The sequence below is a fragment of the Didymosphaeria variabile genome, assembly GCF_027946475.1.
Source record: "Didymosphaeria variabile strain IMI 356815 chromosome Unknown scaffold_1, whole genome shotgun sequence".
Classification (NCBI taxonomy): domain Eukaryota; kingdom Fungi; phylum Ascomycota; class Dothideomycetes; order Pleosporales; family Didymosphaeriaceae; genus Didymosphaeria; species Didymosphaeria variabile.
In genome coordinates, this window is record NW_026611620.1 from 5,305,632 (window position 1) to 5,321,480 (window position 15,849).

The 15,849-nt window shown below is 51.1% G+C and overlaps 4 protein-coding genes across 4 annotated transcripts; 3 read left to right on the forward strand and 1 right to left on the reverse strand.

Annotated features, from left to right (window-relative positions):
• Positions 1 to 181: 181 nt before the first annotated feature.
• Positions 182 to 4,865, reverse strand: N0V89_001698 (uncharacterized protein; the record flags this gene model as incomplete). Its single annotated transcript, XM_056210509.1, has 2 exons — positions 182 to 460; positions 513 to 4,865. The coding sequence occupies 2 exons, from the start codon at positions 4,863 to 4,865 to the stop codon at positions 182 to 184; spliced, it is 4,632 nt and encodes a 1,543-aa protein (XP_056077331.1).
• A 2,848-nt stretch (positions 4,866 to 7,713) lies between these two features.
• On the forward strand, positions 7,714 to 10,190 carry N0V89_001699 (uncharacterized protein; the record flags this gene model as incomplete). Its single annotated transcript, XM_056210510.1, has 2 exons — positions 7,714 to 7,721; positions 8,138 to 10,190. 2 exons carry the CDS (start codon positions 7,714 to 7,716, stop codon positions 10,188 to 10,190), a joined length of 2,061 nt encoding a protein of 686 aa, XP_056077332.1.
• Positions 10,191 to 10,938: 748 nt separating this feature from the next.
• N0V89_001700 (uncharacterized protein) lies at positions 10,939 to 11,679 on the forward strand (the record flags this gene model as incomplete). Its single annotated transcript, XM_056210511.1, has 2 exons — positions 10,939 to 10,946; positions 10,968 to 11,679. The coding sequence occupies 2 exons, from the start codon at positions 10,939 to 10,941 to the stop codon at positions 11,677 to 11,679; spliced, it is 720 nt and encodes a 239-aa protein (XP_056077333.1).
• Positions 11,680 to 12,696: 1,017 nt separating this feature from the next.
• N0V89_001701 (uncharacterized protein) lies at positions 12,697 to 13,626 on the forward strand (the record flags this gene model as incomplete). Its single annotated transcript, XM_056210512.1, has 2 exons — positions 12,697 to 12,705; positions 12,766 to 13,626. The coding sequence occupies 2 exons, from the start codon at positions 12,697 to 12,699 to the stop codon at positions 13,624 to 13,626; spliced, it is 870 nt and encodes a 289-aa protein (XP_056077334.1).
• Positions 13,627 to 15,849: the final 2,223 nt, after the last annotated feature.

Consider the following 15,849-nt stretch of genomic DNA (forward strand, 5'->3'; position numbering starts at 1 on the left):
TAGTACTTAGCAAGAGCAGTATTTCAGATTCATCTTAGACTATTGCGTTAGATTAACGCAGCTTTTTAGATCTCTAGAATTTTCAAAAATCAAATCCTTTAGATTCTATACAATTTGGCCTTGAATATTCGTTGGCTATAAACTTTCTCTTTCATAAGCTCATTCCTCATTTCGTCCGTTATCAGCTAAAAGACGAATTATCCGAATCTGACCTAACAGCCTCGTCCTCTGAATCAGAGTCGCTCGCCTCACTCGCAACGGGGCTGTCCGTTGAATCCGGGTGCTCAGATCCAGCAGGAGCTGGTCCCTCATTACCACCATCCTCATACTCATCGTCCTCGTACCTGGACTCAAAAGGATGCGGATCGTGCACTAGATTCCGGTTCCGGGACCAGTAGCATTTGAAGCATATGGCGAAACCCCTGCACTCGGTACATTTGAAGAAGACGCCGACGAGGCCCTGCGATCCCAGGATTAACGTGAGATCCTTGTCGCACGAGAGAAAAACTTACCAACAGGCAGATATCACAAAAGGAGTCGTCATGTCTTCGCGCAGTTCGAGATTCAGCAGCGAGACTCTCATACCAGAACGCGCGCAGATCGCTCCGTAAAACTTGTTCTTCCGTCGGCGTTACGAGTTTGATGATGTCGTTGTCGAGCCCGTAGTAGCGCGCAACCTGGTACGTCGCCCATCTGTGCGGCAGGCCCTCGACCACATCCATAATATCTGCGCCATCCTTCACCAATGCCTCGATGATGGCAGCGCGTTCGGAAGTATCGACGTTCCATTTGAACGCATCGCGGACCGCCCAGAAGAGCGGCGTCCATCCGTCACAGTCTTTTCCCTTCGCCAAACCCGGACGCCGCTCAATGATGTGCTGGACTAGATTCAGTCGGCCACTGATGACGGCAAAGTGGAGGGCATTTCGTTCCATGTGATCAAGGGCGAACAAGTCGGCATTCTTCCCATCGTCACGGTCGCAAAGTGTGTTTACATGTTCGATCGTCCGATACAAAGCAAAATGTACTGGTCTTCGCCCCGCCCTATCAACCGCATCCACGTCTGCGCCGCGTTTGATGAGTTTGTCGACAACATCCGGATCTGTCATCAAACACGCCGTGTTCAAATTACTGCCCCACCAGTTGCTTGTCAGCTCGACGTCCACTAAGTCGTTCTCTAGCAAATACGAAATGACTTCCTCTCGCGAATCGTGTGCGCTTTGGCAAACAGTTTGGAACATAGTGCCACTGACACCTTCGCTAACAATTTTGGTATTTGCACCGTTGTCTACAAGGACGCGGAGTATATCTCGTGACAAGCATTGCCCGCAAGCCAGGAGCAGTGGTGTGGACTCGTGGTATCTCCCTATGGTAGCGTTCGTATTTACGCCCTCAGAAATGAGGAAGGAAGTGAGCTCAACATCGCCAAGGCGTACAGAATTTGACAATGGTGTGTCATTCCACGGAACGTCCTGGGTTTCTATGTTTGCCCCACGTCGCAGTAAGAGGCGAAGAGTTGGAATATCCTTCGCACTGCTCAAGCAGTTAAGCGCAGTCCGTCCCAATTCATCCACATGCTCCAAGTCAAAGTTGTAAAGCAATAGTCTCTTGAGCAGGTCTACATGCTCGTTCTCCACACACTCATGAAGTAGCAGCGCGTTAGCAGCTTTGGTCGCCGGGTGACAAGGATCTTCGCCAGCATCTAGTAGCAATCCGGCGATTCCTAATTCGTCACCATCCACAGCTCTGAATAATATTGTGCTATCTCGGATTAAGCAGTTCAGTTCAGGTTTGTGCTTGAGAATTTCCGCAACGCAGTCTTCATATCCCCACTTAGTAGCAAGATATAGAGCGGTGTCTCCGTCACATGTCCTCGCATTGACGTTGGCTCCGTGAGCAAGGAGTAGTTTCATGATTTGCGGGTTATCAAATGCGGCGTGTACTGGCCACCAACCTTCATCGTCATCTTCAAAAATGTTGACATCAGCACCGGCCTTGATTAGGGTCTCCACAATCTCAACACGGCCTTGATAGGTTGCATCATACAACGGCGTTCCGCTGCCCGAAATCGATCTTTTGTCCAACTGGGCTCCTGCGGAAACTAACAACTTGACGATCTCTGTTGACCGATTGTCGATAGCTGGTTCCATGTTATTCAGCTGGTCGACAAAAGTGTCCGGCGTAACACAGTTTCGTCCACGTTCGATGAAAAGCTGGACAACGTCTGGAGTGGCTGGTGATCTCTTCATTGCACTCTGGAAAACCTCCGGGAAGCTCTCGTCGTCAAGAACAACAAATCCTTGTAGAAGCTGATTGATGACAGCGACGTTGCCTCTCGATGCGGCGAGATCTAGAAGCTCGTTCTTGTCGAGTTTCGACTGAGGACTTATGTTTTCGCATAATTTAAGTATTGTAGACAGGCACCTGGGTCTACATTGCACAATTGCGGTCTCTAGGAGGGGTTTGATGGATGTTGGAAAGCTGTGATTATTTCGGAGAACTTCGACCAATGACTTGATAACATTATGCTGGCCATGGTCAATCGCGTGGCTCAGTACAACTTCAGCATAGTATGAGTCGGCGGGAGGGCTCGCTGCAGACTCCTCAGATCTTTCCCGGAGAATTACACCCGTTGCGTCCTCTTGCTCGTTGGTAGTAATACCAGCGTCCCGAGACTCGACAGGGACCTGCGCTTCGCCAGTATCAAGAGCGTCCAATCTCTTGAGATTGCTACTGTCATTGGATGTGGTGAGTTCATCTTCTACCCCATTTACTGTGGTCGCAGAGAGGCCGGGAAGTGTTGTGTGACGTTCCTCCTCCTTCAATAACTTCAATAAATGGGCCATTAAGACGCTCGAGAGGGCCGCGTGCCCGTTTCTGACTGCCTGTAACACTGCTTCGGAGATATCCCGGGCCTGTGTACCTTGGAACCGTTCAAGCAGGTCGTTCGCTATGTCGACATTGTTACCACTGATGGCTGCAGCAAGGATGCTTTTCTTGTTGTCCTCTTCAATAGTCTCCCATGATATGAGCGGCAGCAGCCGATTGGTGACACTTTCTTGACCAATTTCCAACGCTTTACGCAGAGCCGTTGGGATTGCAACCGAGCATGGATAAGTCTGGGGAGCCTCAGATGTGATCATCGATATCGTCGTCTCGTCTTGAGATTTCAAAGCTGCCTGTAATGCAAGGTCGAACATCCCCGAGTCGAGCGACTGATCCTGTAACAGCAAACTAACTGTATCAGACTTTCCACCTCGGGCGGCGGCTAGGAGGGCATTGAAATATTGGCCTTTTATCCATTCTGTTCCCTTGTGGGCTGCGAGTGTGGCCTGAAGCGTGGACTCTGGGGCAAACTCTATAAGGGTCGCTAACGGGCCCGATCGCTCGAGGCTTGGTCGAGTGGCGGAACTGGTGCGGTGCCAATACACCCTACCCCAAAGGTCGAGCAGAAGCGTATTTGAGAGAAATTTCTGAGCCACGCTATCTTCAGGAGACCATTCAGAGCAGGCAAGGCTGGCGTGCTTGGGCCAGAATTGTACGGCGTAGGAAAGAAAATCCATTCGACTCTCAGGAGCACCGACGTCGTCTGAGCTAACAATGGAAACTTCGAGCCTGTTCAGGCCATGTGAAGAAGTCAGGTACTCCAAACATAACCGCACGAAAAGAGAATGCCGTTTCGGTAGGTTCATTGCTTCCAGATCTAGAAGCAGAGAGTCTCCTGAGAGTAAATAGGATCGGAATTCTGGGTGACCGAAGTGCACTTCGTTTCCCAGAAGATTGAAAACCCCAGGATGTACGGAGAAAATCGACGTAGGTTGCATCACTTGTGAAATATAACCAGTCTCCCAGGACTTGCGAGCTTCTTCCAGATCGGCCAGCTCGAGGTAAGTAAGAGGTCGAAAGGCCAGTGCCACAAGCTCTAGGATGCTTATCGTTGAGTCGGGTTTGCTTAGTGCTAATGGATCTAAGCTCAAGATCAATTTGAAAGTCGACTCTATGCGTGAATCCGAGATATTTGATATTTGTTCCTGCATAGCCGTCGGACAGACGGACACTGGAAGATTGGCGAGCCATCTCATGATCATTTCCTTGTGTTTTTCCGATACGTCAAAGGTTTGAAACAATTTGAATAGTTCCAGACCTACGGGAGCCACCCATGGACTTTTCTGTATCACCTCTAGAGTCCGACGTTCTGCCTTTCGGAGGACCGACTGAGTGTGGTATCTAGTTATTTCGTCCGGGACGTCCTCTCCCTCACTAATCAAGTCCTTTGTCTGCTCACTGGTACTGACTGGAGCCTTCGGAGGGCTTTGTGGGCCTGAAGAAGACCGCTCATCTGGTGGACGTTGCTCAGGGTCAGTACGGTCGAGAAAGGTTGTGTATTCTGAATCAAGTCTCAGAGTCGAATCTGGATTGTTGATGAATATTACACGAAAATGCAGGTCCGAATTGGCGGCTAGATCGTACAGCGTGTCCAGTAACCAGGCAGAGGAATCAATGCTCTCGTTAAAGTTGAGGAGAATCCACACTTCCTCGTCGCTTTGATTCATCAGTGCAACCTCACGGTACACATTGAACAGGTCCCTGAGATCCCAGCCTAGTTCGTCAGGAGAATGTGTTGCATGGGAAGATTTAGAAAGAGTCTCTTTCAGGACAGTACAAAGTATATCCCCCACGGTCTTCATCCGCAAGTCCGAGTGTCGACAATCGAACCTGTGACACATGCCAGACCATGAGGATGCCATGACTACCTGATTGAAGACGGCTTGACACGTAAGATGAACATTCTCAACGTTTCGCAATGCAAGGAAGGGGGTATTCCGGCTTGATCCCCATTTCTGGAACATTTCTTTCTGAAACATTGGAAGTTCATGTAAGATCAGAGTTTGATCCCACTGGTGTCTCCTGAGCGATGCAGTAGACGTTGCAGAAGACCTGAGCTTTGACAGATCAGCCCATTCGAAATCTGCTAGACGTCAGACCGGATTCAAACACGATAACGTATTCTGAGCATACCAGCGAGGTGCTTTTGAACTACCGCACCGATACCTGAGGGCATCTGACGAGCAAGTTCGGAATGTGGCAAAGCCAACTCAAGATAGAACTGTCTCTCTACCAGCATCGACTGAGTCTGGGACTCAGCCAACTCAAACACCTAGTCAAATGCGTTAACATTAAATCGCCACCCCTTTCCCAGCCAAGCCTTACTCTCTTTTGTAGATCTTCATCCCTGGAGAGGATATTTTGCTCTAGTACAGAGAGCTGCGGTCTAATCTCCATAAATGTCGCATTGATATCACGTATTGCAGCGGCGATATAAGCTGCATACAGTGCCCGTGGGCGAGAATCGAGCTGTTCGTTCAAGATCAGGAGGCGATTCAGCGATGGAGTAAGGTCGACCGCGTAATCGAAGACATGCGGGCAACCGATGAAGAACTGTGTGATTTTAGGAAGTAACACACAAGACAAGCTTTTTGAATCGAAGACTTACCAGGACAGTAGTTGATCGGAATATATCTCGAAAAGCGATGTCCCCGAAAGCGGCTTGAGTAAGTGCCTAGGGAGTAAGTGGCGCTCGCTATTGGGTTGGGCACTCGAACCTGTTTGATCAATATTCCCCCAATATCATGGCCGGCCAGAATAATCCTTTGGTGTCGTACCCTGTCTAGCTGACTAATCGCTTGGAGAAGCCGATTAGCCTCTCGAGTGAGGCCACTGGGCGAAAAAATATACGCATCATCTCCAAAGAGCGGATAGGTGTACGTCGAGACGCGCGCGTCTTGAACATCAAAACGGAAGAAGTCTTCGAATCCCAAAGATTCCGAATCCGAGGGGGCCCATGTGCTTCCCTGGTCACCGCAAATTCCGGGAACGAGAATGACGCTGAATGAGCTCGTCAATCAACGGGTTCACACTATGGCTTGAAACCTAAGCCACTTACTCGACGATCTCCGAGGAAGATCCGTCACTGGAAGATGTGTGTAGTCCGTACATATCGAAGTTGAGCTTTGAGAGAAACGGTATGCGTCGCTCGTGTCATTCGACACTGGACGTAGTGGGCGGGCGTGAGCATTTTGTTAGAAACGGTCGCCCTCGAGAAGGCTGATGATAGTGCTCCGGTCACCAAACGATTCGGCAGCTCCTAGCTTGCTTCAGCTCGAGACTCCCAGTCGTGGCCCCCGCCACTTCGCGGGTCCAATGTGCCACAGCATCGGAGCCCGCCTCATTCGTATGCAGGCGGCAAGGTTATATTATCCACCGCATCGAAGATATCGCCGGAAATAGTAATGAAGTTCAGCTACAGAATTACCTGGTTTTCCGCCACTTCGCGGAGCCAATGTACCACAGCATCGGAGCCTGCATATTTTAGATGCAGGCGGAAAGGCTATATTATGCAATGCATCGATGATCTCGCCGGAAATCGTAATGGGGTTCAGCTACAGGATTACCTGGCGTTTTGCTATACGAACTTGCTGCCTAGAGTTCCTTCAGAGCGTCCTTCATCACTGTCCGAAATGTCACATTTGACAAAGACTTCAAGTCCACCGCGCCTAGGTTGTCCGCATCATACATGTGTAGCTTGTTGGTGGAGGGCTTTTTGGGGTCATACCAAACGTCATCATCCTTTTCATCCTTCTTGAACATCGTGCTGATCCTCGAAGTCGTGTCCGCGGTTGCTTTAAGAGTGATTGAGGCTTTGAAAGGGTCCATATTCTTTCTCTTCAAGAGGATGGCACCCTGAAAGCATGTGACGACCCCTGTCTTTGCTGTGGCATTTTCGAAAAGGTCCCAAGATACGGCATTCGGCTTACCATAAGCAGAAGCCCGGAGAACGTCCATGGAACCACGAATCCTGGTATAGTCTGTAGTTTCGCGTTGAACAGTGCTCTCCAATTTCAAAACCCCTCCCACTTGAGCACCTGCTGCACCGCCTCCGACGTTCACCTCAGTACCTTTCAGTACTTGTTCGTGTTGCACGGTAGGCTGAACAGAGAAGCTGCCGTCAGGGTACATAGCATAAACCTCTGGATCGGGTTTACCGATCTCTATAGCGGAAAATGTGAAAACGGCATGAGCTTCCTTGATACGTGCAGCCATCCCGTTGGATTCGAAGCGGAACTGGACAATAACGAGAGTGCAGAGATCATCAATTTCTTCGGAGAAGTATCCGTGCACAATGTCTTTATGCTTGCAGCCGATGTTCACACAGCCCTTTCGCTGGACTATCGTGTCACGTTGGTAGGGGTCTTTTGGGTCGTTGTGGAAGTGAAGACCGGCATCAGCCGCAGTAGGAAAGATCGTAATTTCGAGATCGGACAAGTCTTCCGCAAACTGGTGGCCTTCCATTATGTTTGACGGTGTGAGACTGAAGTTTGGCCTGCTGATGAAGGTCTTGTTTAATTGCGTACGGATGATTGAAGCGCGATAATCAACTTAAGCACGCGCCAGTCCGCCGTCCTAAGCCGCCTCTTATCTTGGAACTTGCCGCAACATAACTGCCTGGAGTGTACACTGCCTCCGCCTCCCGGTGAGGACCACGGTAGGCGAAAAAATGAGCGGAGTACAGATTATTAGCGTTTCTTGGCGTAAAGGAACTGTCCGAGCCGAAGGGGGAAATGCGGGGCAAAAGGTTGATTGGTTGAAGTGTCTGTGGACAAGCTGCTTTATCCGGCGCATACCGCCCGGCTGAGCTGCAAACAAACAGCAGGGATGAGAAAGTTTGGATCGCTCGTTCGCTGGATTAACAGTTGACGAATGTGAACGAGTGAGTCATGCTGTGCAGCAAGCCGCCTATGCGCAAGCGTCCAAATCCGGCGTTTACTTAGTCGAGGCTGAGCTGAAGACATGCAACAGGGATGATTCATTCCGCCCCCCACGGCGATAGTTGATCTGGCCTGATTGCAATTGCCACTTTGACGCCTGCCCAGTGACAAATCTCGCCGTGAGATCATCACACTCTATTCGATGAGCTTGCAGCTTTGATACTTCCTCCTCACGACCCGATAAGCAATATTGCGCATTCGTACCTGAATCATAGTTCTAAGCTTTGGCGCGGAACTCCAAAAACTTTCTGAATGTCACCCAAGGGACAACATGCTCAAGGGGATCCAAGGCACCTGACCTCGCGAGCCAGCAACGGAAGTGATAGCGACAGCGAGACGGAATCAAGAAACCAGAGGAAGGCAGGCGACGACGACGGAAGTGATAATTACAGCTCTGGCCCGGATGATGACGGAGATTTCGAACCGGAGGGTGAACAGGGACTTGGGAATGGGCAAGACGTTCAACTCGACGATCACCAAAAGATCAGACAATGTTGGGAGCAAATCATGTATGACCTCAAGGATGACAAGCTGAAGGACAGCGACGATGCACAGGAAATGTTTTTCACAAAGCACAAAGCGTCTCTTGGACCAGCCTTGGATTGGGCCCCGAAGGACGTTCCGATTCACACGAGGAATGTGCTCTTCAAGTTGGCTTACGAAGGGAAGCCAGAGTTACCCCATCTAGTAAAACTTTTGGTCGAAGAGTACCCACAACTCCTTCAAGATACAGGCATGTCCGGTCACAGGGCGTTCGATTTCGCCCTCGAAGGAAAGTTGGACTGGTTCATAAAAGCTGTCGTCGAAAGTGGTATCCAAGACAAAGATCTGGAAAAGGCCCTGGCGCCAGTCAAGGCGAACAATGGGCAAGCTGGCAGTAAATCAAATTGCATACACAAAGCAATTACAATGGATATCGATCCTTCTCTCACGAAAAAGCTCATAGAGAGGGCGTCGAGTGACTTACTCACTGCACAGGATGACGTCGGACTCACCCCCCTACACCACTCTGTCCACTACAGGAGGTGCATAAAAGGCCGTGGTCGCGTAGTGAGGGCTCTTCTTCGTTGCGGTGACCAGGCACTCGACAAACGCACGCTGCCGCCTGGGTCCTATTCGGCGTATCGGTACCATGTGCAGACTAGGCCACAGAAACCGCTCATAGCAGCGGCAGATGAAGTTGAAGGCAAGACTGAGCAGAAGGCTAGGAGGGGACAAGAGCGGGAGCGGCCAAGGTTAGGAGAAGACAAGAAGCCAATGCCGGGAGCTGACAAGGGATCGCCCGTGACGGAGCAGAAGAAAAGCAAGAACGAGGACAAGGAGAAGGAAAAGGATAAAGGGAAAGAGAAGGGAAAGGACACATCGACACGTTCGAGCGCAGGGCTACAACAAGTGGCAGCGTTGAACAACATGGCTCTTCAGCAGACGAATGTGAATGTGGTGATGGACGGCCCAGTGCCAACGCCCCAGGCGAACGAAGGGCGGCCAGTTTTAGTAAGCGCCCCCTCAGTCAACGGCACGTCGGCACCGTACACACCCACGCTGGAAGCGCAAAGACACCTTCCACCCTCTTCCAACGGCAGCGTTACAACTGCCACCACGAGGCCCACAGCAGCAGCCAGCAAACCCTCTGGATCCTCGCGAAACCCTAAGCCGTCAACGAGCAAAGCGGATGAGGTTGCAAAGGACTTGAAGCGGTGCTATTTCCGCTCCATCTTCAAACCCCAGCCCGGAGACCAGCACACCGTGCAGCGAAATCATGCGTCAGCGGAGGACTTTCTCTACGGCGATAACAAAGAATGCAGGGCGATTTGTTTCCAATTTCCACCCGTTCATCGCAAGGAGCCCGAGAAGATTGACTTCGACTGCTTCAAAGAGTCGTACAAGTGGTTTGCATTCGACCCCATGCTTCTCTACGTTGACTTTGGAAAATTCAGGCGCGAATGGCCAGACGATCCTCGATCTGTAAAGAACCGTTCACTACAAGGGATAGGGAGGAGAGACTTGGTGGATTTCTTCGCCTGGTTGTACAAGGATAAGGGTGTGCGGAGTATTATCAAGGTCTCCGTCGACGACGAAGACGACGTCCCTCATTGTGATGATGGCATTGTAGCCTCCCTCAAACGCTTCGATATCGAAATTCTGGATTGGCGTAAGGCCGATTTATGCCCGCTGGCCATCCAACAAGCATGTAAGCGCTCACCGAATCTCCGGGAACTTCACCTCTGCTGGAGCGGAAATAATGCCATTTTACGATCCTGGAGTGCGCCGGATGGGTTGGCTTGTCTACCGGAGCTGGAGCAGATTCATATTTACGAAATCAAGGTACGTAGCCAAACCGCCCACAGACGAGACTGCAACTGATATGTGACGTAGCCGTCTCTTGATTCCCCAGAGCGCACAAAAGCGAATCTCAAAGACTTCGAGGTGCAATTAAACGACGCTCGACCATCCGAAGGGCAGGAAGGTGATGAGAAACTCGAACCCGAAGATAGGCACGTCAAAGTGGAAACACACCGATACAGTGACTTGTACAATCATGCGCATGGTGTCCAAAATCCTCTTGGCCAAGGTGCACACAGGCCACAGAGCGGGAAGAAGATCAATGAACACCAATGGCTAGATATAATGGATACCTTTGCCGGCGCTGTTCGTAAGGTGCAGGAGGAAAAGCTTAGCAACTTTCCTGATGGGTACCTGACTTGCTCAAAACTTCCCAAGGAGCTGTCCAAAGAAGTCACGGTAGCCCTCATTGACGACGGCGTAGATTTTATGCATCCGGCCATCTCCAAAAACCTTATGCCAGGTAGAAGTTTCGACAGTGGTTTTGGCTTTCACGATCGTCTAGGGAGCCCAGCTCCCTTTCACGGATCGACCACCGGCCATGGCACTTTTATGGCCTACATGATCCAGAGAGTGTGTCCTAGTGTCAAGATATTTGTCTATAAGATTGATGTTCTGCCCAAGGATAAAGACGGCGATGCCGTTACCTTTACTGCAAAAAGCGCTGCTGATGTAGGTCTTCCATGTCCGCATTCTATTTCCCTAGCGCATGCTGACTCCTTCTTAGGCCGTTGAAGATGCAGTGAAGCGGGGGTTTGATATCATTTCCATGTCGTGGTCCGTTCAGAGGAATGACAGCACAAATGAAGCGCTTAATAATACAGCCCACCTCAATCGTCTCAAAGCAAGCCTGGAAAAAGCTAGTAACAATCAGCAAGATGCGCAGGGGAAGTGGTTCGGCAAAGAGACGCTCCTGTTTTGTTCTGCACCTGATACGGGTGAGTCCAGCTCAAGGGACACCCATTATCCATTCAATTGCGACGGCATATCGAAGATATTCAGGATCGGCGCAGCACAAGTCACGGGCAAGCCGTATCCATGGACCGGCAACCAGGTCGAGTATATTCTCCCTGGCGAAAATGTGGGCATGAAGCCTTCCGACATGTTCCGGCCGAATGAGGACAAGGTGCTGCGGACTGGCTCTTCTGTCGCCACAGCGCTTGCCGCGGGGCTTGCGGCCATGATTATCCACTGCGTGAGGCTCGGTGCAGTGTACAACTTCCACAAGAACAATCGCATTGGCGTGAGTGAGCGATCTATTCGAGCAATTAAAACGTTTAAGGGTATGAAGGCCGCGTTTCAGACCATCAGCAAGAGTGATTGGGCAAAAGGCGATAAAAGCCTTGAGGTGGAAACCTTCTTTAAAGACGATGGAGACGAGCTGAGTAAGGACGCACCAAAGAGCGAGAAGGATAATGAACAGTGGAAAGAAGAAAAATGGGAGAATGTCGCGAAGATTGCGCGGAGCTTGTTGCATGATAACGTGGAGAAGGAGTATGCCAAGTGTTAGCTCGTAATTCTTTGGTACCTAGGCACACGCTATACAAATACAACTGTTACTTAGTATATGTCTATTCCGAGATATTCCATCATACGTTTATATGTTTTTCTGTCCGCTTGGTCCAAAAACAACTGAGTCTTACAGCCCCTCCCCAGGAATCAAAAAAGCCCAGGGAAATAATGAACCTCCATCCTAACTCTTACCTCCCCGATCAGCATTTTGCCCGCTTCGAAGCCATCATCCTCACGATTCCTTACGCTTCTATCAATGATGCTCTGATCCCCCACCTGAGTAACTCGTGCCTTGATAGGTTGCCTTTCTTGATATACCTCAAACACTTCCATGCGGAGCCTAGCGCCCTCTGCTATCCCAAGGTTTGCGCGTTGTCGGGCTTTTTGCTTGTGCAGGAAATTGTCCATGGCACTTTCTGGCTCGTTGGATTGGTCCAATTCGGTCGCGATTCGAGATAGTAAGTGACGTGTTCTGATAGCATTTTAATGCGACTGGCTACGCTTTGTCACCGGATAAATTCGGAGTGCACTCATGGTTACGGGTAAGTTCCAGGCTTGGTAGGATGGTATCGTTCGTTGTTAAGGAATTGGTTTCCTGGCTTGGTGGTAGAGTGCGTCGCCGTTGCCACAGTGAGGCTTCGGATAAGATGTTGGTCGAACTTTCAGTATTGATGCGGTACTTGAGGGTACATGCAGAGAGTTTGTGGCTTTTTAAGCAGTCTCTGCTCAGAGGTCTCTCACAGTCATTTTAGGGATCAATACGGTCGGCAGAACGTGATCCTGTATCGTGGGGACTGTCTACGGCTTTGAAATAGTTTTTGCAGTTGATACATTACTCTATATGACACAAAACGAAGCGGGAACTGGAACGGTGTGAGTAGGATAGACCGACTCCACTACGAGTTACTGATACTAGTATATTTTGGTGGGGGGCGGCCCCGGCTTGGCAGAGTGAGTGGCTCGCTCGTGAGTCGCCCGCCCATAAAATACGTTACACCCTCTCGACGCCCCTAGAATGGCCACCGTAATCGTCTTCGGCCCCACAGGGAACATTGGCTCCATCACCGCCCAAACCGCCCACCAGAATGGCGCCAAAGTCTGGCTCGCGATGCGCGACCCCGCCAAGGCCATCCCAGGCCTCACCCCCGCCGCCGAGAAAGCCGGCAATTACTCGCGCATCCACGCCGACCTTAGCAAGCCCGACACCGTCGCCACGGCCGTCAAGACCGCGGGCGCCACGCGCGCCTTCATCTACGTCGCTCGGGGCACGCCCGACCATATGAAGGGCACCGCCGAGGCGCTTAAGGCCGCCGGCGTCGAGTTCGTCGTGCTGCTAAGCAGCTTTACGATCGGGCATACTTCGCCGGCGGACGTGCAGCCGAGCGAGTCTATCCCGTACGCGCATGCGCGGGTCGAGGTTACACTGGATGAAGTCTACGGGCCAGATGGGTATGTGGCTGTGCGTCCCGGGGGGTTTGCCACGAATTTGTTGCGGCAAACGGAGGGGATTCGCGCCGGGGAGGTCAAGATGTATGGGCCAGGGTTCAAGACTGATTGCGTTACGCCCGTGGATATGGGCGGAGTGAGCGGGACGATTTTGGCTGAGGGGCCGCCGCGTGATGGGCAGCGCAAGGTCTTTTTGTATGGCCCGCAGATTCTGTCGCAGAAACAGGCACTGGAGATTATTGGCGAGGTACTAGGGAAGGAAGTCAAGGTTGCAGGAATTGGCGCGGAGGAGGCGCTGGCGGAGTACCTTGCTAAAGGTGCTCCCAAGCCAATGGCGGAGTATATGATTAGGGCGGTAGGGGACACAGACCCAGAGTTGGAAGATGGTTCGTGGCTGGCGCATTATAAGGAGGGCGTGGAGAATGTGAGCAAGTATACGGGGAAGCCTGCCACTGGGTTCCGGGAATGGGTTGAGGCAGACTCGGAGCTCTTCAAGTGAGCCTGGGGATTTGGAGGGGGCGAAGGATTCATGCAAAGCTGAGAGCCACTGCTGTCGTTACTGATAGACTGGCCACGCAGGCAGTAGGTACACGCCCGATGCTCTGTACGCGGGGGGTGTAGCTCCCACTAGCAGCACAGCAAATTGGCCATGCGAGATATCAATCAAATCCTCACTACTCCATATTCATCTCTCACAGACAGTCAGTGGCCATGTGCGTATCTCGTGCTAGAACGAGACTCCTACTGTGGATTTTATACACCACCGTCACGTACAGCAAGGCCAATGCTAGATGCCGCAATAAGCGGACTACACAGTAGATTCGTTAAACAAAGAAGCCTCTCATTTCGCAAACTCAGATATCAAAAAGCCCCTAGAATGCTCCAAATACATTTGGGCTGGTAACGAACGAAGGCGTTTCGGTTCAACCTGTGGCACAAGCTCGTGCAGCTCTTCCGGAGTTTTTGCACCCTCGCCCACCTCGTGCCATTCCTGATACAGCTGTACATTCGACCCAATTTTCAGGGCGGCCCAGCATGCGTCAGTTCACATCAAAGGAGGTGAAGGCCACTTCCCCCAGGCCGTGTTCACATCCGGTGGCCACGATGCCCCGGAGAAGTATTCCTATAGCTGCGCTAAGGGATCATAGCTTAAACAAAGCATGTGGCCACGCAGATTTGAAGTCAGCTCAAAATAGGCGCAACTTGGCGAAGCGGAAGAGGAAGACAACGAGACAGTTGGTCATACACCTTTGGGGCGCTGTATACTAGAATCCATCAATTAACGAACTGTGTCCACCAGGGGAGATTATTCCAAGCTATCTAACTCAAGTTCGGGAATGTCGCCCATGGTTTCTTGAGAAACGGCTACCGAACTGATTCATGCCTTTGCGCCGCATTGCCATCCAAATACATGATGCAGGCTGCGCCTGGCGTACAGCAAAGAAGATGTTACGAGTGACGAGCATCTACTGCAAGCTGAACCCGAGCGATAAAGAACGGCGGTATCCTAACGTTAGAGCGAACCCAACGCGTTTCTAGGACGGCACCAAGATACAGCTCCTTAAATTAGTCTATAACAAGGCCTTCCTCGAGGCACTGGAATACTTTCTTCGCGCGGTCGTTTGCGGGCGATCATCTTGAGTGAACTAGGCCGGATTTTGTTGCAATCAGCCTTACATCTAATGGCCATTTCCGCACTGATTCTATTTTTAGACGGACCCACTGCGAGATCCGCCAGGGGCCGGATCTACAAGCCATTTCTCCAGGCTGTGCTCAACGTGCGATACGACGCATGAATGAAGAACCTGAACGTAGTCGAAATATTGCAAACAGTATTAACCCGCTCTAGCAGAGTGTCGTTACTATAGTCTATGTAGTCATGTCAGCCTACTGTGGCTATGTAGACTAGTAGCCTTGGTACTAATGCGTATTGACCGCGAAGACGCCGTAAACCTCGCAAACTATTGCAGGTGTAAAGAAATCGAAAATCCATCGGAACACCGGCGTCAATTAGCGGAAACCTAGGACTTGGTAACAATTGCTACAGAAAGAGTCTGCGATGCGTAGTTGAACGCCTATTTTGTTTCAACCTAGCGGTCGCGATGGCTTCCTCTTTCCATCTAGGTATCATCAAACGCATTACAATCCTTTGGACTGCCGGACAATTGATGGCCTCGTCGACGATCATGCCATCACCATGAATATCAATACGTCACATATGAAGAAGGGAATTTCAGTTGTAGGGACCAGGTATAAATAGGGAGACGGGTCATCAAGCAGTGAAACCATCATCCTCGCTGACGACCACCACGTCTCTTTTGCCCAAGTCTTCCTGCCTCCAACACCCACGTGGAAATACGACCTCACTCTGTGTTCACGCACCATAGATCACGACAACGATCGCACCATGAAGCCTTCCACCATCCTCGCTCTCTCTTGCAGCGTGATACCCGCCCTCGCGGCCCCCAAGTACGAGGTACTCCGTATGGAATCCAAAGTCGAACGCCAAGTCTCCATCGGCTGGACCATTTGGATCGGGGTACGCTCTGGGCTCGCCGTGTGCTCGGGAATTCCACCGCCCTGCCAGTTGCAAACCACCTGGGTTGTGCCTAACAACCTCGATAACATCTGCGACCGGTTTGGCACAGGCTCTCCCTTTCCGCAACCGTCCTCCGACGCGCAATACTGCGGCATCGAATTCGGGGACCCTGACTTTTGCAAC